Source organism: Grammomys surdaster, unplaced genomic scaffold (genome assembly GCF_004785775.1).
Source record: "Grammomys surdaster isolate TR1022 unplaced genomic scaffold, NIH_TR_1.0 128, whole genome shotgun sequence".
In the NCBI taxonomy this organism is placed as follows: Eukaryota; Metazoa; Chordata; class Mammalia; order Rodentia; family Muridae; genus Grammomys; species Grammomys surdaster.
In genome coordinates, this window is record NW_021604586.1 from 6,588,045 (window position 1) to 6,613,524 (window position 25,480).

A 25,480-nucleotide genomic window follows, 5' to 3' on the forward strand; every position below is an offset into this window, starting at 1 on the left:
AATGATCATGTCTGTCCATAGTTACCAGGCAGAAAATGGAGGAGGTGGTGTTGGGTATAAGGCAAGTCTGGATCTGTAACCTTGGGAATGACCAAATGGGGGTGGGGTGGAGTGGGGTGGGGTGTGGGCTGCCATTGGCTGGGGCATGAGGGACATGATGGCCTTGTCTTGGTTTTCCTGCAGTGTCAAATGCTTCCAGTGTCATAACTAAGGCTGTGCAGGTGACCTGGCACCAACCCAGACTTCCTGGGGCAAAGCCTCTCTTTTAAGCAGCCATCAGCATCTGAGGACCTCCTTCTACCCTAACCTGAAATGCCTCCCTCGAGTTGCAGAAGAGCAGGGAGTGGCCACAGCCATCCTCCAGCATCCTCTCTGGCTGCCCACGAGGGGCCCGTGCCAACGCCCAAACTAAAATAGAGGCTGAGATAGATCTGTGCGACAGCTGGCGTTTATTTTTGCATTAGCAGAAGCGAGTGGGAATTAGCACCTGGCTGACCCGGCTGTGGCGAGCCAGACGCTGTCACCTGCTGCCTAGGACCAGGCCCTGGAAGCTTCCACAGGGAAGCCTCTGTTGACCCTGCTCTGGGACCCTATTGGTGTTCTGAGTGACCCTCGATAGTCATTTCTAACATTACGTCCCAACACACTGGGGTGTGGCAGGGGTGGCCATCTCTGGGTTTCTGCAGAGGAGGTTTGGGGTAGGCAGGTGTTGTTGTGCCCACCCATGGCTGCCCCACATGTGCTCCCCGGGCCTCAGTTTCCTTTGAGTGGGTACAGACTGAGAAATGACCGAATGCAGGTTCAGTTGCATGTGCTCTGTGTCAGCTGCTGCCCTTGTCATCGGTGGCTGGGCCTTGGGACGGAGTGTATGCCAGGTGCTCTGTCAATACTCTGTCCATACATAATCCCTGTTCTGACCAAGGAAGAAACCGAGGCACAGAGAGGTCACGTGGCCCACTTGAGGGTCACTTCTGAATTCAAGATCCTGTTGGTCATCTTACCCTCAGCTACTCTGGCTTCAGGCTACCCAGGGCAGGAGGGTGTCCCTAGGATAGGGTCCTCTGCTGCAGTGCTATTCAGTGTGTGAGGAGAGGTGACTTGTCTCTGGAGGGGCAAACCAGGCTACACAGGTCCTGGGGTAGCTACTGGTTCCTTATACCCGTTTCCTTACTGGACACCTGAGGTGGTGCTGACAGCTTCAGCGTCTTCTACTAAAGCATAGGTACAAGTAGCTGACTGAACCTCTCAGACTCTGACAACAAGCACGTGCAGGCATATACACGGGCGCAAGCTCACAGACACACAGGTTCATACGCCGTGTTCAGACCTCGACACTCTCACACCGATTACCGAGGGGCCGATGGCGTTCCCGTAGCTCCCGGGGATCAGGATGTCGGTAGGAGTCCCGGAAGTGGTGGGCCATGGCCATGTCCTCCAGGCGATAGTGTGGGGGTGGGGGTGGCGTAGGATGGGGCAGCCCGTTGCTAGGGCTGCAGCGCTGGGCAGGGCTCAGGGTGCAGGACCTCTTACTGAGGTGGTCCGGGTGCAGAGGGTCCCGGTCTGACCCATTCTCTTTGGTCCTGACCAAGAAAACAGGTGGCCAATGGACATCAGCCCCAATCTTGGATACAGGATAATGGAGATGAGGGGAGACAGACAGGGCGGAGGCAGAAACTCAGAGGAGCCCCACTGGGTTCTGGTCCCCCGCTTTGACCTCCTCTGGGGCTCCTGGTGAAGAATGGATAGAGGGAGACACCCAGGGTCCCATGGCCAGGTGTGGTCCCCACTGTGATATACTGGTAGGACCAGTGTGGCCAGTCAAGGGGTCCAGTCCAGTCCAGCCACCATAGGACTTAGACTCCAGGTCACTCTGGGCTTACAGACAGCACAGAGAAAAGTGAGTTCTGGTGGATAGACCTCCCTCCCTGATCTGCTGTCCTCCAAGGATCCCAGAGGCCCCTGGGGTCCTTAGCTAATTGAACAGCATATGCTGTGGAATCCAGTATTGCCCGCACACTAGCCTGTCCCTGCAACATGCAGCGGGGTTAGCCGCACTTGATCAGTCCCGTTACAGACAACAGACGGGACCAGCTGTCTGGCAGAGCTGCGTCAGGGGCAGATGGGCAGGAAGAGGCCACCTTGGGTCAGCCCTCTCTTTCCTGTGGGTTTGTGAGAGGCTGGTACCTGTCAGGTGTTCTCCGCTTGCCATTCTCATTGACTTCCAGCAGGAGCTCGGACGAGTCGACAGGGGAGGTGGCGCTGGCATCCAGCAGCAGTTGTTCGTGCTGGGCCAGGTACTGGGCGGGTGTCTGCTTGGCCAGGCGGGCACAGTGCAGGAGCTCGCGCTGTAGCAGCGGAAGATTAGCCTGTGGGCAGGACAGGGGCTTTAGGCACAGCTGACTGGCAGCTGGGAAGCAAATCCACAGAGCCTGTTTGTAGCAGACAGCCCGGAGCTGCCTGTGTGTGTGTGTGACTCAGGGCTACTCTGGGTCCCTTAGGTCCCTTTTTTCCTTCCAATAGCACAGTGGGAAGTGACAGGCCTGTACCCTGCTGGATACACAGCAATGTAGGGACTTTGCTATCTCCTAGAGTGCTGTCTGCAGCCAATATTCCCTATCTGTACCCCGTCTAAGCAGGCACTGTATCATCCTTGGCACGGAGAAAAGCGAGCAAGGTTCAGAGGGGGCAGGCATGCATGAGCGGGGAGGGGGAGGAGTTGGGGAGGGGAAGGGGAGCTGTAATTGAGGTACTGTGTTGCTACTGGGTCTCTGCTCTGGGTTGCACTGGCCAGAAGCCCCATAGCCCCAGCGCCTCTCTGCACGCACGGCCTCTCACTTTCCAGTCTCAGCCCTGAACAAAGCTCACTGCTGGAACTTGGGACATCAGCATATAAGGAACACGACCTTCATGAACTCAGGCCTCAGCCATGACATCACAGCTACAGTCTGTATTTGCAGATGAAGCCACCTGAGCTCACAGACGCCATCTCTGTGAGCTTCTCTCTAGTGCTGGGCTAGGGTCTCCAGGCATGCACTGCTGGTGGTCAGCCTTTCCAGAGCTGCTGTGGGTAGAGGAGCAGGCTGACCCTCAGCATGCTGGACAGGGGCCCAGTGGCAGGCTCTTGGGAGAGCCAGCAGTTCTAAGTATTTGTAAATAAACACAATCTACAACTTTCCCATGCATTTCAAAGCTGCCAGGGCAGCCTTCTCCAGCCTCCGCCTCCTCTGTTGGCTCATCCACCGGGCCCATCAGGCAGCCGATGTGTTTTTTGTTGAGCAGTATGGCTGCCAGGCCTGTTTTTCTGTTTGGATAGCTGAACAGGGGCCAGCCCACCATCTGCCGACCACGTCAGAAGCATGAGCTGGGATGAGGTCCTGGGAGGTCTCAGTAGTCCAGAGTCTTTTCCCTCATCAGCCCCCACCCTCTCCTTGGCCCGCACGGTGGGGCGGGGGCTGCCCATGAGCGCCATCTGGTTGCTGTTTGAGTGGGGGAACATCTGGGGTCCTGGCCAGCTGGGGCCAGCTGGGAGCTAGAGCCTTGGGTGAGGTGGCTTCTGTAAAGCTTCAGTGTCCAGCTACATGGAAGTGTGCGTGGGATCAGAGTGGGGGGGCCCTAGGATCAGGTAGCCCCGCCGTATAGTCCAGATTCATGGCAGGCCTTGGCTGTGGGTACAGGACCACTTCTCAAGTCCAGAAAGAACAAGTCTCCATTCTTTTTCAGAAGTCCCAGGCATCATTCAGAGGTCACACCAAGCTGGTCACAGGGTGGTCTGGGCCCTAACTTCACTTGGCATGGAGATTTTGATGCCTAGAAAAAAAAATCTAGCCATCTTTGTCCTGGATGGGACTCTGGTGAATGATACATAGCACACACATTGAACCACCAGGGTGACAGCTCAGCCCTGAGTTTCTGTGATACTTCGCCTTGCTCTACAGAGCCTCTCCACCACAGGCTGCTCAATGAGATTTGGTTGTGTGGTCTTGGGAAGGTCATACAAGCTCTTTTGATTCATCTGCAGATCAGAGCTCTGGAAGGCCTGGTGTGACAGACTCCAGTGAGGTCTGTGTGAGTGAACTCAACGCTTCCTATCATCTGTGTGGCAGACAGTTTTCTCTTACCTAGGGAAGGACTCAAGAGGCCCCCGCTGCTGGAGCCAGGCTCTGTGTAGCCACACCTTGCCCAGCCATCTCCAGAGGTAACCATGAAAAGAAACTAGAATCCAGGAACTCCCTAACTATCTAGGAAGGTGCTGTGATATCTCTCTTCCCTGCCAAGCAGGACTCCACCCATTGAGGGCAGGGAGGCACCTGGAGCTACCTGAGCCCTTCCTCTGGCTCGTCTGTTTCTAGACCACTGGGGCTGCTTGCCCTGCTATATGGGCAAAATAGCCACACCTCTTTGACAGGATAGAGTGGGCTCTGGCTGGTGTCTCGGCAACAAGGTCAGAAGTACTGGCTGAAGTCTTGTATCTTTAGGTTTGACCTTTGACACCTACTGCCCCTTCCATCCCAGGAGCTCCATGTCATGGAGACAGAAGTACCACCTAGTGTTGCTAACAATGTGACACAGAGGTCCTGGGTGAACTATGAAGTGGGCTAGTCCCCAAACAGCCAACTCGGGCACAGAGAAATGAAATGGAGGAGGTCCCTTGAGAAGGCAGAACTCGGTAAGGTGTTCCACCTAGTGCTTGCTTTAGGTGATCCTGCACTGGGTTAGGTAGGAAGGGTACTGAGGGTAGGGGCTACAGGAAGTGGAAGCTGGGATATTCCAGGCACAGATGGGGAGGCTAATGCTACAGAGCATCTGTTATGAACGTCGGCTCTGACAAAGTAAGCAGGCGCATGGCATCCCAAAGACAGGCGGCGGCAGAGTCGGCAGTATGTGGAGGGTGAGGAGAACAGGGCCTCCAACGCACACCAAATGACTGCCAGGTGGGCCTCCGCGCGGGCACCCGCAGCTTCTCTGTTGTCACTAGCTCCAGTGTGAGCCCAGCAAGGTGTGGGTGGGAGGAAGGAGGGAAGTGGATATGGGTGTCACGTGGGGTCCCGCTGTGAGCTGCCGGAGGGGATGAGGCTGGTAGGGCATGCGCTGTGAAAGTTGTGAAGACTCTGAAGTGTACAGACCCAAGCTTGAACCCAGCCTCGGGTCTCTAACAGCCAGGAAAGTGAAGCCTTCAGTTTTCCTGCCTATTAACTTGACAGTGTTGCGGCTGTATGTCCCCTTCCAGGGGTCAACAGGACATCTGTGCAGAGAGCTTTATAATCCATTCTTGGTCTAAACTGGGCAGCTTAAAAACTTACTGATGGAACTGCTCTGTGAGAATGGAGGACTCCAGCCTCGGGGCTGAGTGCAGAGATGCGGATCCAGTCAAGTGAACCCTGGGTAGCTCAGAGGGGGCTCACATCTTGGGAGCTCATCCCTTATATATAGCCTGACCTTGAACTCTGACTAAAGTAGAACACAGGCATGCAGAAGAATGAGCCGGGGCTCCGGTGTAGGTAGAGGTGGACGCCCTAAGGGGTGGGCAAGCTAGCATCTCCCTGAGAGGTCTAAGCAGAAAGTGATCACGTGACTAAACACATCTGGAAGCACACCACCCTCTCTCCTCTCAGAGTAGAGAGCTACAGTGAGTCACAGGCCCAACGTGAGGACCCGGACCATTCCCGAGCATCAGCACATAGACGACCAGATTTTAAAATACAGCTTCTCACTGAGCCTAGTAGTGGGCACCTGCAACCCCCCACTACTGGATGCAGAGGCAGGAGGATAGAGTTCAAGGCCAGCCCCGGGGAAATGTAGTGAGACCCTGCCTCAAAGTTCAAAAGGGCTAGAGCCGCTCAGTGATAGGATACCTGCCTAGCGTGGACGAGACTGTGTTCACCCCTCAGCGCCGACAAAACCAAACCAAACTGAAAGAGCCCACAAAACCCAACCAACCAAAAAAACCATGCAACCTCCATAAATAAACATGGCTCCTCATCCCGAGGGTTTGGGCTGGGGTGAGGAATATGCTTTGCTCAGCAGTTCTGGTCACTCTGCTAAAGGGAACCATCGTTTGTGAGGTCCCAGTCTTCACCCTCTGGACACTTACTTCCCTCACTGGGTTCCAGCCATACAGACAGTAGCTTTCCCGCCTTGCCCAGGATTTGTATACACCATCCCTGTTGCCTGGAGGGTGGTACCTTTGTTTACCTTCAGAAAGGGGATGACGAACGGCCTCAGTGGAAAGTTGGTGGCTTCTTGGAGCTTGGAATGAAACTCTTCGATCGTCAGAGTTGAATTCTGCAGAGAGACCGCCCATCTATAGGTTCCCGAGTACTACTGACCCAGATGCCCCACCCACACCTTGGGGAGGAGGAGGAGGTTCCAGGTCTGGCTTGATGGCTGGGCAGAGCATGATGGGGTTGTGGCCATCGTGAAGGAGCCTTCGGCAGAAGCTGTCACGGGGAACACGGGTGCCTCATAGCTCGTAGACTCACCACCAGCCCCAGCACCAGTGTGCGCACGCGTTCCCCGATCTCGGGTGAGATGTCACTGCCGAACTGCTGCAGGGTGGTGAGGAACCGCTTGAGCTTGCTGAGCTGCCGCGCCCCGCATGCCGGGGGCAGGTGCTGTGTAGACAGTGAGGCGGTGGATGAGGTGGCTGGCCCATTGCTGAAGCCATTGGGTGTAGACGGGGCACCGTGGATGGCTGTGGGTGAGTGGCTGCTGCCGTTCATCACTGTAGGAGAGCAGTGAGTGAGCAAGAGGGCACGGCATAACAACTGCACTTAGTTCTAAGTACACGTGGTGACAATGACAAGTGACCCAAATGGCAGTGACGATGATGGTGGCTGGTATACTACACTCTGTCTCTGCGACCACTCTGTGCTCGTGGGTGTTATACTCTTTTACAGATATGCAAACTGGTACCGGGAAGGTGACTCCCTTCACCTCAGGTACCCTAGCCAGGAGGGTGGTAGGGATCGCACACTGGAAATGGCTGTAGAGACAGACATTTGTGGGGCTGGCTTACACCGTCCCTGGGGGCTACCCTGAGCCTGTCCTTCAGGCTAGCTGATATTCTAGATCCTCCACACGCTCCAGATACCCAGCTCATCCTCCCAGACTGGCTCAGGTTTCCACTATGAGCAAGCAAGGGCTGTTTTCACCCATGGTGTGGGAAAGGAGAAGTCATCCTCATGACCCCAAGAAAAGGCTAGCAACTCCACCCCTACTCCATAGCCTCGAACAATACCTTCTACCCAATCTCTTTCCCAACTCCAAGCGATGTGCCCAGAGCCTCCCCAACCTTGAGAACCCTGAGCCTCTCCAACCCTGAGCAATGCCGTTGCCAGCAAGCAGATCCAATGCATGAGCTGATGAGACTGAACCTCAGGCTGAGACTGAGACCCCCAGGAGGAGCTGGTTGGGTTCTTCGGGGGATTGTGACACAGGAGGCAGTGTCCAGGGGCTGGTTCATGCTGAGGACGATCAAGTGACCAAAGAGACAGCTGATAAGCATGCTACAGGATCGCTGCTGCCAGTCACTGAGCCCTGGCTGACTGGATAGCCCTGCCATTGGCTCAGCATCCCAGGGCCAACACCAGCAGCTGCCACTGAGTCCTTGCCTCTCAGCCTTGGGTGACAAAAGGTTAGGTGCTGAAGTGGTGGGCCCCAGCTATGATTAGCAGGGTCTGCAGACAGGTCAGAGATCACAGGTTACAAATGCTACCTCTAGGCATAAAGACATGTTCATATGCCTCTGGCTTACTTGACCATGGCTTGCTTTGTGTCCTGTGTCCCCTGACCTTAAGGATACACCACTGTCTCCTGCCTTGGCTGAGAATGCAGAAGCCAGGTTCTCCAGCCAGGGCTGAGAAATGTAGCTCTGGGGTGCCCGTAAGGTCACAATCCTCAAAGCTCCAGCTGTCTCATGCCACCTGCGGTGAGGCTAGCCTGGTGGGGCTAGAAGTACCAAGGGAGAGAGGGAGCCCCTTTTTACACTCAAGAACCCTCCAGGCTTGTCCAGTACAGACTCCAGCTGAATTCCCCTGGGTTAACTGTTTGCCACATTCAACGGGTTCCTCAGCAAGTCACTCCAGACTGCACACCTTGATTCAAACACTCGGCCTAAGGGCTGGGCACGGAACGGTGAGGTGGGACTTCACCTGAACCCCTCCATCTGGCCCTCAGATCTCTGTGGCTGCAATGGCTCTTGCAGGATTCTGTCCTACCTCTGCTTGTATGGCAAGAGGGAGGAGCCTAACCCAACTCTGTCAGTTTCAGGCTCTCCCATGGGCCCCATATACCTTTTCTCTTGGTAACTAGTGCAGTGATTGGATCTATCTTGTCCAGATACTGCCTGAGGCTCTAGCCCAGTGAAACCACCCTGGGGCCAGGGCTGGTGGCGCCACACAAATGTGTTCTTCATTCATATAGCAGACTAAGGTAAGCATGGCCCCCAACCGATCCTAGGGCAGACCCCCACCTTGCACATGAATTAAGACAAGATTCAGCCAAGAGATGCTCTGGCATGGTGTGGTCGTGGCTGCTGATATAATCTCCTCAGAGAACACCCCTCCTCCCCATTCTATCCTCACCTCCAGTCTGACAGTCATCTGCTACAAGGGCTATGTTCTCACAGGGCTTCAGACACCCCCATATCATAAACCCTTGAGGGTTTGGGGAGTCGCACCTGTCCAGACAGACAATGTAGGTCAGTCCTAGGCCTAGTTTCTCTATCTGTCAGTGGTCCCAAACCATTCTGAAGTTCTGAGGTGGGCGCTAGGGTCAGAACATAGCAGTCTGGCTTGTTTCCCAACCCATGGCTTACAGAGCCTGTGCATGCCACCAGCTTACCTGGAAGCTGGCCCTCATGAGGTCACAACCCTGACAGACTCTACATGTTGGGGGTTACATGAGGCACCCCTTGACAGCTATTTCTCAGGGACACAAGTTTCAAAGCATGTGGGGAGAGACACGCAGGCTCACAGGCTACCTGGTGTTTATATGCTGCCACCAGGCATGACAACCCTCTGCGTACGGCTCTAAGTAGCCCCTCTTTCCTGGTGTTGGGGCAGGGGTATGCAGGGAAGCTGAAGCTTTCCCGTTTGTCTCTCCCAAATGATCTCAGGAGCCCCTTCCAGGGCCTGGGATGCACAGTCAGTTCCAGAATGACTGCATGCTATTAGAAGCAGGCATGTGTGAGGCACCCCTCTTGCTCTGGGGTGGTCAGTGATGGTGACACACAGCATCCTAACAGCTCTGGGCTCCTAGCCTCTCTAAGACCATGTTCAGAGGACCCCACTGGATGGACTTCTCTCTTCCTGGTGAGCTCTGATAGCCACGGACACACACGCCCCAGTCAACCGGAATGACAGTCACTTGCTGTCACCTCAGCCAGGCCAGGAGATGGCTTGTTGCCACGGAGACCTCACTAATAGCTGTGGACTTGTGTCTTAAGACCAAGGGTGATAGAACTATCACCAGGACTCTGGGCCTTCTAGTAGTTTCTAAGACACACCAATGGATATACGGTCTAGTCCTCGCCACCCACCAGACCCAGCCTGGCCTGGTCTTCCCTGAGGCCCGCTTACCAGCCTTGCTCTGAGCGCCTGGGTCCCCCGTGGCCTGTTCGCCTCACTGCCTGTCTTCCCTCCCGCGGCTGCCGGGCAGTCTCAGCAGCTAAAGAGACGCCAAAAATAGTTCCCAGCACAAGTGTTTTCATTACCACAACAGGTGCGTTACTAAGTTAGACTGTACACGTGTCCTCGGCTGATGTTTGGGGGCACACGCTAGCACCCCTTAACTCCTCCAGCCTTGATGCTTGAGTGGGAGTTAGCCTGGGGCACACAGACCCCCGTTAACAGCTCTTCCATTCTTTCTCCCTGACATGGGGGAACACCATTATCACCACAGCAAGAATCGGTCAACAGTTGATGGCCAGTCAGGCTGTGTGCCAGGCTCTACTGTGTGGCCAAGCAAGGCATGGAATGATGGCAGCAAGAGGGACAACATAGAACACAGGCCACACATGAAAGCTCTTCCTTATTCACAGAGCCCAGGAGTTACACGGCAGCCTTACACGCCTGGGATATACAGCTAATTGGCCCAGATCAAGGTTGCTGCTGCTGGGGACAAGTATTCTGAATGTCACCCCAAGCTTTGGTGGAATCATCCACTATGACCAACGCCCACAGGACACGTGGTGTGGCTCAGACACGGCAGCAGCGGCTTTGTCAGTGTGGTACACCGATCATCCTCAGCGCTCCACACTGTGGTAGCATCATCTCACAGGTGGGGAAACTGAGGCACGGGCAACCATCCCTGCCGGTCATTAGCTACCCTGCCAACAGTAGGAGCTAGGACCTCTTATAACAGTGGAGTGCAACTTGTCATTGACGTCCGTCCCACTGTCTGCTCCTGTCACCTTGTCTCAGCAGGCGTTCACATGCAAAGGCCCCACAGTTCCAGCACAACGTCTGAGTATTTCAGCCTCTAGCCCTAGGCCCCTGGGCCTCTCTTGTCTTTAAGGAGGCTGGAGATCCAACAACAGGAGTGTAGAGGCCTCGAGAAGGACCCAGGTGGCCTCTTCGAAGCCCATGGTTCTTGTTATTTTACTTACAGAGACAGACCATGGACCACTTTAAGCAGCCGTGGAAACGGCCATGGGAAACAGACGTCGCGGGTCCATCCTCGCCATCTGTAAGCAAAATAAGAAGAACAGGCTGTCAGGAGGGCGCCGCAGTGGCTGTCCCCTCTGCTGTTTAGTGGCAGTCCTAGAGACCGCACTGTTGCCACTGGGGGCTGGTCCACTCCTCTGGGCCTCAGTTTTCTCCTCTATAAAACAGGTCACACAGGGTATCTGTCAGTGGGACACTTCACTCTTTAAAGGCTGTCTTCCCAGAAAGGGCTTGGTTACCCCCTCAGCACTGTCCTTGAGGGACCTGAGGGCCCAGGCTGTTTTCAGTGATGGAGATTCAGGTCTGTTATGTGAGGTGGGGTAGTAAGTAGCTCTAGGAGTCGAAGTAGCTCTAGGTGTAGTAAGTCCCCTGCCACCAAAACTCGCAAGGGCAGATGGGAGCTCAACTCACCTACAGGTTCCCTGGCTTAGAGGAGTGTAGGCTGGGTCAAAGCTTCTTGTGTTGTCCCAGGTCTCCACACTCAGTCTTCTGCCTATCTCCCCAGCCATAGACCAATCTGTGCCCAGGGTGGTCACCGGGCCAGGAAAACCATAGCCCTCAAGTAGGCTCAAGGTCAGTGTCTCCATTTGGCTTGGAGCATGGGGCAGGAATCTGCAGTCGACTGCAGAGGCTTTACCAGGGCTGCCACCAGCCAGGTGTAGCGGGGGGGAGGGTGTGGTTAACCATGTGGATTAAGAACAAACCTGAGGTGACCTCAGGAGGCCTGGGCCTCAGACTTATGTACCAACTAGCCCCGATGATCTGAAGCCCCCCCTTAGACTGGAAGTGTCCGCTTAGAGAAAATACGAAAGCCTTGTGCTCTACAGACAGAGCTGCGACCCCCACTGTGGGACTGAGAGGCAGGGAGGACACAAACCCTCTCCGTGATCTACACATGCCTTGGCCACACTCACATCTGTTCACAGGCCTCATGAAAGCAAAACCTCGAAGGCCCTGGCTGACCCCATCCTCACTCCTAACCAGGAACATCTGGTGTCCAGGCTAGCTTTCGGGATAAGAGATGATCAACAGGGAAATGCAGGCTGGGGGAGGCACACCCTCAGGGTCGGTGACAGCTCACGGTCCAAGACCAGACTGTCAGCTGCTCTGTTCTTTCCAGCTTGGGGCCTTCAAACATCTGGAGGACCCTTGTTTCAGGAAGTGTGTCATGGCCTCATGGGTGGGAGGGGGCACAGCAGCCCCTAAGCATGATCTTGTTTGTAGGTTAATGCATTGGTTGGTGACATCGGCACTGTCCCACAGAGTCCCCTTTCACCCACCGGATGAGCTCTGAGGCTGCCCAGGATCCAGACTCTACCTGTCCTTCAGCCCAGAGGAAAGGATGCTTAGGGAGGGAGGGGAAGGGACTGTGGCAGCCTCATCACTGACAGAGGGGCACTGTGAGAACAGGCACAGGTATCTTAGCCTGGAGGAGCATGGCCAGCAGACAGACCCAGGACCTGGCAGGGCCATCTGTCCTCTGAGAGCATCAGGCTGCTAAGAGCAGAGTCCCAGCTACAAGAGGCAGGGCTAGGAGTCCTCACATGCCAGGCTCAACCATCGTTGGATCCTGGGTTCACTGTAGGATATGGGAGGTAGCACCTCCCAGGAGGCTGGAAGGTGTACATGGGTATTCACACCCAACCTGCTATGTGCTGGGCAAGTTCTCAGATGGCCCTGGTTCCATGTGGCTATACCTAGAAACAGATGATATTACCCCCAAAGCAAGGGACTGGCAGCCTGCCAACAGGGGGACAGGGTTAGCCTGGGACAAGGCTAACCTGGTGTTGACCTGCTCGCTCCTCATCTCAGCCTCTCTCTAGACAGCAAGGCTTTATTAAGAGCTTTAACTTTGAAGGGCAGAGTCTGTGCTCCGTGTCCAGGGATGCAGAGGCCAGAGGAAGCATACATGCCCTGGAAACCAGGTGACACCAGGCTGAGTTACTGAGACCCCTCCCACAGAGAGGGATCTTGCTTCACTGTGAGATCTGGGGAAGGGTCCCTCAGGTATGTGTCTTCAAAAGTTGCAGTGGGGGGTGGCACTGGCTTCTTCTCCCTGCCAGACCTCTTAGGATATACTCTTATGCCTCTGTCTTGGGGGAGGGGCATGGGACATTGTCCTCTTTAATGGCCAACTGTTCAGTCGTTCAAAGGAAAGAGGTGGTTATGGAAGAGAGACAATACTCCTGTTCTAGGCTCCCTGGAATTGCCGCGGTAGCCTCTGCTCTGGGCTGCTGAGCTGAGCCTAAGTCCCCAGGGCCTTCGGACATCAGTGTTTGTAGGCTGGTGCTAATGTCTGTTAACTTGCTTCATTCGTACAATGGCTGTCAGACAGGCCACCACTCCACAAATGAAGAAGCCGGGCCAGAGCTCTGAAGTAGCTAGCTTACCCAAAGTTTTGTAGCACGCAGGAGGAGCTGGGATCTGAACCTAAGACTAGGTTGCAAACGGGCCACAGGATCACGTCATGTGAAATACGGGTACAGAATTTCAAATGACTCCACCTACTCTACTCGCGAGGTATGGGCAGGGGTGGGGCAGACTCACGTGTGTGAGGTATGAAGGAGGGTGGTCGTGTGGCTCCTTGGGACGAAGTGGGAGGTGGGGGCGGCATGCTGGGGGGTGTGGACCGGGGCTGCGTCTTCACTTCAGCCGGGGAGTCTGGCATCGCTGCAGCCTTCTCCTTCCTGTTGGCTAAGAGAGAGAGAGAGAAACAGATTAAGCAGCTGAGGGCACAGCAGGCTGGCCAGCACCTGGGCAGGGGTCTGAGCTTCCACTGACCAGGTGGACTCCTGATGCCAACCATCCCAAGTATTGCCACAGGTGGCTGGCATCTAAGCACAGGTGAAGCAAAGAGCCAGACCAAAGGTGGGCTCATCGGGGCTCGTGTCTGTGCGTGAGCTCACAATGCAGGTCTCCGTGCTCGGGTCCTATCTCAATCCTCCTGAGCTACCTCTTTATTTAAAAAGGTACAGGAGGGGCGATGACCCCAGATTTCTAGATGTTGATACTCTCCTTAGGTATCTGCTTAGGACGGGCAGGGGAACTGGCTTTGGGTGTGGAGCCTCTATTTCAACCATCTCCTGCCTTGGGGTGCTTGTGACCCCTATGGGAGGCTTGTGGATGATATCAGGGTGCCTAGGGCCTGATCCCTGAAACATGACCCGTTGGCTCAGGACATCCATTACCACGTCCGAGTGACCCAACCCTCATCAGGGTGCTCAGCTCAGGGGTAGCTGAGCAGGGAGGAGCTAAGATAGTGATGACGGCCAGGGTGAACTGAGGGTCAGGTGGATCCTGGGTATTCAAGGACCCAGACAGGCTCAGCCTAAGTCCAAAGGGCAGGTCTTGCTTAGGGCCTACTTTGCGGAGGATGGTGAGCCCCAGGGCTTCCCTTTTACCATAAGATGTGGTCAGGCAGGGTGGGTGAAAAGACCTCTGTGAGCTGTTTTTTTGTCACATGGCCCAGCAAGGGTGGGCTCCTGCCTGCTATGAGCAGAAAGCAGATCTCTCTTGCCCCCCCACCCCACCCCATGCTCATACCCGTAGGGTCTTCCATGGGTAAGTGGTTTCAGAGACGGAGTCACAGAGTCTCTTGGCTGTCCTCATTGCAACGATGGGTACCACCCCTCAGCCTTTCCCATCCTGCATCCCATTTCTGGAACCCATCATTGGCAGACATATGGAAGTCTAGGTCACCCAGGCCTCTGTGGCTGGTGATCAGTAAGTGACATCTACCAGGCGGCAGGCCAGAAACAGTGAAGCCTCATCTAACCCCCTCCATGGTCTGCAGAGGGGAGAGAAGCCCAGAGACACTCTAGACAAGCCCGGAGGTCCATGACGGCTCGTGTCTGGGTCCGTTATGGAGGAGGCATGAAGCCCCCATCTTGCTGGGCCCATGAAGAGGGGCAGGATGGGAGCAGATGGCACACAGCAGCCACCCAGGCTGCGGCACCTGCTGTCCCCCAGCTGCGGCTCTGGCCCCCTCCTGCCAGCGCTCAGCCCCTCCCCTCCCTCAACTGTCCAAAGGCTGATGGCTGGGCACATGTGTGACCACAGCTGTGGGGACTTATCAACACCATGCCTGTCTGTAGGGCTGATGACCAGTCTCCGGTGACAACAACCAAAGAAGGCAACTGGGACTGGCTGCTTCAGCATGGAGCACTCCGTCCTCGCCAGCCCTTCACCTGTCCAGTCTGCCCTTGGGCCCTCGGGCAGATGGGGTTGCCCGAGAGGGTATTGCCAGGGCCAAATGTCTCAAGTACCAGGCTGGCTCTGGTCACAGGCCCAGGACACTGGGGTCACTCTGTGACTCTGGAGCCTTTCACAGAGGGGAAGTGGCTTCACCTGAGCTTCAAGTACCAAAGTGGAGCCAATTGAGCACATGGGCAGCTGGGCTGGCACTGGAGAGTAGCTGTTATCTCTCTGCATATTTATTCAGTATCATACTGATAGATCTACTGGTGCCACTGACCAGGGTACCATGATGCAGTGGCCACCACTCGCATGCCCGCGGTGTCAAAGGCACCAGCAGGGTCACTAGGCACCTAGTGACCGGCAGAGACTTAATTTTCTTTCTTGTTTATAAGGCATGAATCATTGAGACCAGGGGTCATTGCTCTGCCTCAGAGCCTCAAATGTTCATTGCATGCAGACTCTGTTCCCAGCACTGCATGGATCTCATTTGCCCTTACAGAAGTCCTGTGGAGCTGATTCCACTCAGAGCCCATTTCAAAGAGAGGGCCAGGTACACCACAGTGTCGTGATCTGCTCCAAGTCACACAGCACACATGGACATCAGACGGAAAGCCAGCGAGTGTGGGGACTCAGAGGTACCTGGTCTCCTGTTTTGGACCGGTCAGCAGCCTCCCAGATCTGGGGTTGCTACCCCTCTCTGCCTTTACACTTTCCTTGCCTTTCCTCCAGTGGCCTAAGAGTCCACCTCCCAGAATGCCCTGGGGAATCCTGTTTCCTTCTCCAGCTTATCCCCTCTGGACTGTCACCACACTGTAGTCACCTAACTCCCTGGTGAACCCATCTGCAAGGTTTGCAGCCACCAAAAGGTGACGATTCAGGGTAGGGATCGCTGTGGCAGCCCCATCTGGAGTATCTTGCCAGGACCCTTGGGGAAAGGGTAGAGGGTGCCTGGAGGCCAGTGCTCAAGGGACAGCTGATGGTTGGTTAGGTCAGGTGGGAGGGGCTGGTTGCTGAGAGAGTCTGTCTCCCGGGGCCTGAGCCTCTTAGCTCTAAAGTATGTAAACCATCCACTTCCCTGAGGGTGTGTGTGTGCACATGTGCGTGTGCCTGTGTGTGTGTGTCTGTATTTGTGTCTGTTTGTGTGTGTGTGTGTGTGTGTCTGTGTGTATGTGTGTCTGTGTGTATGTTTGAGTATGTCTGTGTGCGCACGCGTGTATCAAAAAAGGTGGAGGATGTCGTTCACAGGACCTGTACCACAGCTATTATTTTTACTTAGAGGTTTGCTGTGTAGCCAAAGATGGCCTTGAACTTCTAATACTTCCGCTTCTGAATGCTGAGATTCCAAGTGTGTGCCGGCATGCCCAATGTATGGGTGCTGGGGTTGGAACCTAGGGGTTTCTGCATGCTACAGAAGCTATCCACTGAGCTATGTCTCCTGACTTGCTGCTGATTTTCACTGATGTCCCTCTTCACACTGGAGTGGCTGGGAAGGTATTGTGGGTCCCACAGGCTCAGAAAAGTCAAGGGCAGGGATGAGGCCTTGTCCTTCCCAGGCTCTGCTTCCTCGCATCTTCGTGCTCTGCTTCTCCCAGGGCCCTCGAGGCACATAAGAGCTAGAGCGGAAGCTGGCCAGGTATGATGCTCCATTGTCGGATGATCTGGGAACCCACTGAGAGGCAGTCCTTGCTTCCTGACAAGTCTGCAAATGCTAGTAGGAGGCTTGGTGCACCCAGAGCAGTCCTGGAGAGGTCCAGACCACCCTGAAATCTGGGCGGCTTGGGGCTGTGTCTTTTCTTTTTGCCCCACCAAGGTCAAATCCCTGGCCTCAGCCATGCTTCTGCTGGAATCTCCAGCCTCCAGTCTCCTTGAGGTACAGCTCCATCTGAAACTGAGGCAGGTCCAGGAAGTGATTTCTCCAAAGCCATTCAGCTGTGCAGTACAGAGCTGGGTCTTGTCCATCAGTCCCAAGCCACACTGTCCTTTCTGTCTCCACCTGCCCAGGCCTGTGTCCCCAGGTTCTAAGCTGTGTTTCCAGGTAGCTGGGCAGAGGTTCTTTTGCCTGTTTAGTTGGACTTTTCTTATGAGGTGAGCAGGCATGAGTAAAAATCTCAGCAGGCCGGGCAGTGGTGGCACACGCCTTTAATCCCAACACTTGGGAGGCAGAGGCAGGGGGAGCCTGGTCTACAGAGTGAGATCCAGGACAGCCAGGGCTATACAGAGAAACCCTGTCTCAAAAAAAAAAAAATCTCAGCAGTCCTGGGGGCAGCATTGTTGACCGTGTGTTCCAGGGGATGCTGTCAGAGCCCCTCCAGGGTCTTACCACAATTCATGGCTTGTGGGTGGGGCAGCCAGGATGGGTACTATGCACCAGCTCTTAGCCAAGCTATTGCTGTGGATTTTTTAGTACAGGCTACTGGTGTGGTGTAGCCACAGTGAGAACCTTGTGGAAGAAGCCCAGAGATGCCTGGAAGCCATATCTATGCCCGTGCCCCTAGGCCAATCTTCACACCAGCAGAAAGCACATGGGTTGTGTGGCACCCAACCTAGAGTGGTTTCTGGGGAATGTCTGTCACCAGCTTGTTAGTGCTCACTGCTTGACTTAGGACAGTACCGCACTGAGCTGTGCGGGTCGGGGATGCTGTGGGAAGAGCCTCATGCCCAGCTCCTTCATCCCAAGGGAATGAGGTAAAGATTCTATGGCATCACACAGCCTAACAGATAGCTGTTCTTGCGGCGAGGAATGTCTGCTTTACAAGGGCCTCATGTGATATACAATCCTGCCCCACCTTACGTGGGCGGGAGTGGGGGAAACAAGGCACAGAGTGGTCCAGTGAAACCCAGCTGAGGAGCCAGCAGTGTAACTGGATTTGGGTAGATTGCCCGTGCTGGTCTCAGGGACCTTATAGTCAGGTGACCTCAGACAGCTTCCAAGGTCTCTAAAGCATGGCCAGTCTTCCATGTTATTTTTTTTAGAGCTGATGGTATCTTTCCTCCAGCGCTCTCCAGAAAGGGGACTTTATGATCTCCCTATCCTGAATCCTGTAAACTGCATATAGGGCCTGGCAGAGGGGATTTGGGGATCCCCTGAGGGGTGTGAATGAGTAGGGGACTGGGGGCAGTGGCACCTATACACTGTCCTGTGGTGCCTCAAGTTGGGCAAAGCCTAGGGTGATTGATCTCTGGGAAGACAGAGTGTGAGAAGGGCCTTGCTCCTCCCCCACCCTGTCACAGTTCTGTTACTTCCCTGTTCCCACCCTCCAGAAAATTCCCAGGCCCCATAGCTGCTTGTGGGCCCAGGGGAGCTCCTGTGTTGTCCAGGCTGAGCATCCACAGAGGAAGCAGCTCTCTGAAGCCAGGCGGGGCCTGTGGGAAAGAACACGGAATGTGCCGGAACAGACCCTTCCATCCATCACTGTCCCCATCGGCTATGGTTCCCAGCCCGCCCTCCCAGCTGGGAACTGGCCTAGGTCCAGCATGGAGCTGACTATCTTTCTGGCTGGGTCTCTTCAGACCTTTGTGTCCCTAGTAAATTCAGAGCCTGGCTTGACTGACCCCTGCCGTGGTGACCTAGGTCACTGTGTACATCAACGGGGTCTCGGAGGTAGGTGTGAGCACAAAGTCAGGGCCAAGATTCTGGCCCTGACCTCAGTGCTCTGTGTCTGTCACCTCTTGCTGTCCTCACCATAAACCCACGAGGTTGGCAGGTAAGGAAACTGGGACACAGCAAGGTAGGAAGATGAGCCTCCATTCCAGGAGGTCAGATGTGAGGTTTCTTCCCTATGAAGTCTTGGACACTCATATGTGAAGACTGGACAGGGCTGCTGAAAGGACCAGACTGTCTCTCTACTTCTGGGCTGACCATGGGCAGGTATCAAGGCTCCCAGGTCTAGATACCTCCTCTGCAAGTGCAGCCAACCCCTCATATACTGGGGGGGGGGCAGGGACCCACTGTCTCATAGCACAAAGTCATTCATCAAAGGAAAAGACCAAAGCTCACTTGGAGAGGACAGGTCACAGGCTGAGACCTAGGTGGGCCGTCTGTTTCTGTATCTGTGATTTGGGGACCCCAGTGAAAAATCAAAGGTGTACGGCACGCCATCAGATGAAAGACATGGTGTGCTGGCGAGGGCTGTTTTCTGTCTCGGTCATGAAACTACAGTGTTCTAGGGCTCTGGGTGAGTTGGTGCTGGAGATCAAATAGACCCCGAGATTGAGCCCGAGCACCATGGAGGACACTGGGCACAGGGCACGTTCTTATAACTCCAGCACTGGGTGGGGAGTGGGAGAGAGGGCTCCTGGGGCTTGCTGGCTGGCTAGTCTACTTAGCGAGTTCCAAGTCAATGAGAGACCCTGTCTCAAACGTGAAAAGGGGCTGGAATGTACCTGAAGTATAACACGCAAGGCTCTACTCTGGCTTCTGCAACATGTGTATTCAAACTCCCTCCCCAAATCTCTCCCCGACACATAGAGGGAGGGAAGAGGGAGAGGGAGAGAGAGAGGGAGAGAGAGAGTGTCAGAGACAGAGATAAGAGATACTGTGTCATTCTGTAGGAAATGTGAGATAAGCAAAGAGAGGAGACCCCAAGAGGCTGAAATCACCCCACTGGGTCCTCATAACTTGGTAGACTATCCTGATACTTAAGGTCACTTGAGGTCACTGCAATGCCACACAGTGTGTAAGGAGCACAGAGCCCTTATCTCTGGATTCCAGCCCCGACGTTTGCCTGGGCAGTAGTCCAATGCTATGCCACCAAGGCCAAGGTAAACTCATATGATTGGATTTCCTCAGCCTCAGCAGGGTCAGCAAACCTCCTAGGACACATTCCCAAGCCTGCCACTTAAGGCTGACTGTCCCCTCTCTGCTCACTGTCCAGTCTCACTCTCAGATGCTCCTGCCCCAGAGCCTTTGCACTGGCTAGTGTCCTTCTGTGGAAATGCTACCTCCTCCAGACCTCCACTCTCTACCTGCTCTCCCTTTGAATCTCTGTTGTGACTTCAGTCTTTGTTGTATTTTAATGAATCTGCTCCCCGGAGGCTCCTGGAAGTTGGGCAACAGCATTCCCATGGGAAAGATGGGAAAACCGAGAGGCGGGGAGTCCCATGGCTGTCAGAGACCACAGATTGTCAGGCTGTTTGGAATATTTCAGCATCTTGATGCCCCTGCATAGGCTACTAGAGTGTCTGCGACAGTATTTCCATCCATCTCCACCCACACATCCACCATTCATCTAGCCAGCCACCTATCCATCAATCACCAAACCATCATCCATTATCTCTCCATCAATCACACATCTATCTGTCCATCCACACACTCATTCATTCTTCTGTCCGTCATCCACTCATCCATCTATCCATCAACCATTGGTTCATCGTCTACTTCATCTACCCATAACCCCATCCATCCATCCATCCATCCATCCATCTGTCCTCCATCCGTCCATCCATCATCCATTGGTCCATCATCTACCCCAGCTACCCATCCATCCATCCATCCATCCACCCACCCATCCATCCATCCATCCATCTACTTTTCCACCTACCCCTCCTATACCTACCCAGCACCCACCCATTAATCCATGAGTGCACAACTCATACACAACCCATCCCCCTACCTACCTGTCACCCATCCACTCACTCATCCATCCATTTAGAGAGCTCCATTTAAAATGGCTCTGCAGGGCTGGCAAGATGGCTCAGTGAATAAAGATGCTTGCCACCAAACCTGACAACCTGAGACTGACTGAACCCCAGAACCCATACGGTGGAAGTTAGTAAATCAACTCCATAAGTTGTCCTCTGACCTCACACGTACCCTGGAATATATCCCCACATACATGTGCCACATGTAATAAGAGGTTAAATGTCTTTCAACTATTTGAAGACCAACAGCCTCATCCAATCACAGATAACTGGATACCCTTACACGCTAAGCAGCTAGCTCAAGCACTTCCCATTCTTTACACTCTCAAGTGAACAGTGAGTCCAGATATGTGCAAATGTGACACGGAGCTAAGCAACCCAGCAAAGACACACTTCAGGATGCCTCAGGACCATCAGGACGATGTGATGGGGAGACGTCGAGAGCCCCACAACCACCTCTGGACACGAGCTGGGGACGAAAGGAGGACAGTAGAGAACTGCAGCTCCACAGTGACAGAGTTACCTTCCTTGAATGCTCAGAGCCATGGGTTACGCATTGTGGATGTGTCCCAGCAATCCTGGTCCTGAGGGGTTTCTAACTGCCTAACATTCAGATGGGCCCTTTTGAAAATGAAAGGGCTGGCTGATAGGTAGCACAGCCACTGGGGTACGAGTCCTTTGAGGCCACTGATGTAACAGGCGTTGGCCTGTCCTTCCCCTTCCCCTGGACACTGAGATCTAGCTACCACATCTGGAGTCATTACAGGGCTCATGTAAGATTGTCATCTTTTCAACCCAGGACAAACTTCCAGAGGACACAGCTAGCTCTCTTCTGGAGCTTTCCTGTGAGATACACAGAAGGAATTTGGGCCCTGGTCTCCAGCAAGGGGCTGGGTTAGACCTGGGCTCCCAGCTCCAAGGCACAGCAAAGAGCTGAAGGCTTCCTCTGGGTGACTAGGAAATCATGTCCAGGAGAGGAGTCTGACTTGAGGGCTGAGCTCCATCCTGTCCTGTTCAAGGCTAGGCTCAGAAGCACTAGGCTTTGATCCCTTAGGCAGGGAACTCGGGAGTGGGTGGGATGGAGCCCTAATGAGTCCCAGGTGTCTTTTCAGTGGCTTCCCACATATGGTCTCCATCAGCCTCCGCCGCCATGAATAAGTAATAATACAAAAATACAGGGATTAGTGTTTCCTGCTCTATGCTCCATTGGCCAGGCAGCCCTTCTGCCCCAGTGGTGACAGGACCTCAAATCAACCAGGGTCGGCTCTTCTTGGCCCTGCCTTGCTCTCGGAGGTATGACTCAGTGCCATTCTCTGGTTTTAACTCTGCCTGCAGCCGCCGCCGCTGCTCTTCCTGCAGTCCAGCACTGGGTCATCTCCAGAAGAACCCAATTACTCTACGATCCCTGGTCCATGGTGACAATGAAGGTCACCAGAGTAATAGTGGAGGGCTAGAAGGCAGGAGACCTGGTTCCTACTCTAACTGTGAAAACCGAGGGGTTACCTCAAATAACTCTGAACTTTGGTACCCACCAGCAAAATGGGAGCACGTTTCGGGGTCAGGCTAGTCAAGGCAGCAAATGCAAGAGAGTTTCACAGATGCCAAGTCTGCTATGCTCCCTGTGATCGGAGGCTGTCTCTTCCCCATCTTTAAAACCCTGGAGGACAAGAGGCAGGCAGGAATGGAGAAGCTTGGGTTCCAGCTTATGGTGGGAACATTATTGGCTGTTTCTTATACAGAGCTTCAGGTTTCTTGCCTACGAAACGAGGAGAATAAACCCACCACATTTCACGAGAGTCAGCAGGACATGTGCACTAACTCACACACCGAGAGGCTAGGCTTTATGTGTTCATCTGTAACCTTGCTACTTTAGAGTCTGAAGCAGGAGGATTGCAAGGTTTAGACCAGCCTGGTCGACGTAGCAAGACCCTGTCTCAGAAGCAAAAAGTGCAGCAATGACTTGGGAGGTAGCTCAGTGGAAGAGAACTTGCCAAGCCTGTGCTAGGCCCTGGGCGCCGTCACCACTGGGATTGAAGGGAGAGAAATAGAGAAGCGTCTAGAACAAGTACTTACCCCGAGTGGGTGGGACGCATGGTTCTCTAAGTGGGTGCATGGGGGTAGTGTGGGGGCCACAGAGGAAGAAGGCTGGCCTCGGCATGCCTGCCATGTTGGACAGGTTCCTCTGTGCAGAGAGCAACTGCGCTCTCCTAGGCTTTGGGCTTTGGGATCACTCCCTTAGTTTACATGATAAAGCTGTGGGGCGTCAGAACTCCGTTTACATATGGGGAAACTGAGGCACAGAGCTCTCCTATCACCTGCTCTGGTCACTCCATATCCCATCACAGCGTTCCTCTGCGGCCTTTCCACCAGCTCATTCTGACGAGGTGAGTGGTCCTCTGGACAGAGTCAGCCCCAGACCTGCTGTGGTCAACAGGATGCGGTGAAAGAGATGTAAGACAGTGCAGCCTGGTGTCACCTGCTGCCAGCCCCACCTGCTCCCTTGTGGAACTATGTGTAAACAGGCTCAGGCCACAGGGGGTCAAGGAGGGATGACACACACACTTGGTCCAGTCACCACCAGAGTGCCTAGCACTCAACAGATCTGCAGCCCCTGCCAGGCCAACTGTAGAGCTGAAGGCAAGGCCAGCTGTTGCACTACCTTCTGAGCAAAAGACCCGCTATCTTCACCAGATCAGCTGTGCGTGTTCACGAGAGTCCATCCTGATCGGGCCCGTGGACTGCTGACATTCCCTCAGAGGATGCGGTGAGAGGGTCATGGTCCCTCATCTGATATTCTTGTCACCTCTCCTAGCCATCTGTATGCCATTCTGCCCTAACTGTACCTCAAGATCTAGGATAGGATAGGCTGGGAGAGACTAGGGAGAGAAGCTTTGACCTGCGTGGTTGGGGGCAGCCCTCATCCGTGCTGGGTGCAGACAGTCTACTGCAGCTGCTTTGGTACAGCTATGCTTCTGTCTGTAGCCCTCATGCACACTCTGCAAGGAAGCCTGACAGATTCAATGGCTCATAGCTCCCAGGAGGAAACTTCTACAGCACCTGCTGAGGACAGAACTGCCCGTGGAGCTCATCTGAGGCGCCCTCTGCTGGAGACCAGTGGTAGCTCCAGAGCACTCAGACTGGGGTGATTTGTTACACACCAACAGCTGACTGGGACATCTCTGGGTCTATTTGCATTGGAAACCCATGGGTCAGCGTCTGTCAGTCATAACGGCGCACCCAAGGCACAGCAGCTTTGTACCTTACAAGCAGAGAATGACATTAGCCACTTGATCAGAGAGGCCTTAAAGGGTAAGCAGAAGAGCTGACCGTCAAGAGCTGTGATATCCACATAGCCAAAATCTACATTGCAATGGGAAAGGGATATGCAACTAAGCATGGCGTGGCGCCGTCTCAGAAACACACGGCTGGGTGAAGAAGCTAGACTCCAAAGAGCACACCCTCTGGGTACCCGCATATGAAGTTTTGCAAACAGCCTAGTAGGGTGTTCAAAGTCAAGAAGGTACTTTCCCTGAACAGTGGCCCAGGGGTCCAGGAATACATCAGGTAACATCTGTTGATCATGTGTGCACACAGAGTTGTCTTCAGACTATGTGGTGTTTTTTTTTTTTTTCCTGTGTGGCTATACCTCTTCTTATAAGCATGTCACAAATGCCATTCATTGATATGGTGAAGTGGCCCCTGAGTGACAATTCCTACAGGTGACACTGTGTATCTTAACTGCAGACAAAAACATGGAGAAGTGTTCAAGCAAATGGAGTGGCACTCCCGCAGGACAGAATCGCAGAGAAAGAATCTCAGCTCTGAATTTCCAAAGGACAATGCTGAAGGCCACACCCACCTGGGAGAGCACCCGGAACCCTGGCAAGCTCCATCCTCACAGCACCCTGGGCCAAACAGAGTTAAAAGGCAGGGGAGGATGGGGAACACTGGAATTAAAGCCTTCCATGCTGTCCACAGGGCTGCGAATGGGATCCAGATGTCCAGGCCTGCTCACCCTGCGGCTGGCTCGCAAAGGAAACACATTCCTCTCCCAGCTGCTGGGGCTGCGCAGCCAACAACTCCCAGAGAGCTGTGGGGGAGGTGCCTCACCATCTGGGCCGCCCACTGCCAGGGGAAGCTGCCAGGCTGTGGGGAAGGACAGAGAAGAAGGGCCCCCTTAACTCAGCATGGGTCCTGGCATATAAGGGGCATGGATGGATCTGCACCCTCCCTGCCGTGTCACCAAGAAGTCACCTTGCAGCCTGGCACAGCTTATTAAGGACAAATGGTACTGATCATGAGGTTGGATTGTGGCTACCTGGGTACCTCCCACCTGCTTCATTGGCACTGACTGTCCCCGGCTAGGTTGTGACTGGGGGCACTTAGGGAGGGTGCTTCACTATGTCTCTGCAAAAGATCAGACCCAAGCCTTCCAGCAGAGGGATATGCAAAAAGCCATCAGTAAAGACAAATGTGGGGCAGGGGGATGGTTCACTGAGTAAAGTGCTCGATGTCCAAGCATGAGAATCTGAGTTCAGATCCAGAAGCCGGGACACATGTCTCCCATCTTGGTGTTTCTATACCAAGATGGGAGTGGTGGCAAGATAATCTCCGAAGCTGTGGCCAGCTAGCCCGGTATGTCCTGTCAGACAAGGGACCCTCTCTCAAGCCAAGTGGAAGGTGAGGACAGCTGACCCACAGATTGTTCTCTGACCTACACATGCACATTGTGGCACATACACCTGAACACACACCGCACAGAGTATGTGTATGCATCTGTGTACACGTGAATGTGTGTGCATGCATCTGTGTACACATGCATGTGTGTGCATGCATCTGTGTACACGTGCCTGTGTGCATGCATCTGTGTACATGTACCTGTGTGCATGCATCTGTGTACACGTGCCTGTGTGTGCATGCATCTGTGTACACGTGCCTGTGTGTGTCCATTTATGTATACATGCATGTGTATGCATGCA

At 54.2% G+C, this 25,480-nt stretch overlaps 1 protein-coding gene across 6 annotated transcripts in view; it reads right to left on the reverse strand.

Moving 5' to 3' along the window:
- The window catches only part of Cbfa2t3 (CBFA2/RUNX1 translocation partner 3), a 74,729-nt gene that overhangs the window by 10,610 nt on the left and 38,639 nt on the right, over positions 1 to 25,480 (reverse strand). For 5 of the 6 annotated variants that reach the window (XM_028752467.1, XM_028752498.1, XM_028752505.1 and 2 more), the window contains exons 2-7: positions 13,212 to 13,358; positions 10,607 to 10,684; positions 6,480 to 6,721; positions 6,193 to 6,282; positions 2,185 to 2,366; positions 1,351 to 1,580 (exon numbers count right to left, since the gene is read on the reverse strand). In XM_028752467.1, coding sequence (XP_028608300.1) covers positions 1,351 to 1,580; positions 2,185 to 2,366; positions 6,193 to 6,282; positions 6,480 to 6,721; positions 10,607 to 10,684; positions 13,212 to 13,358 — 969 coding nt within the window. The remainder of the gene's footprint in view (positions 1 to 1,350; positions 1,581 to 2,184; positions 2,367 to 6,192; positions 6,283 to 6,479; positions 6,722 to 10,606; positions 10,685 to 13,211; positions 13,359 to 25,480) is intronic. The other variant, XM_028752483.1, reaches the window with a different exon arrangement.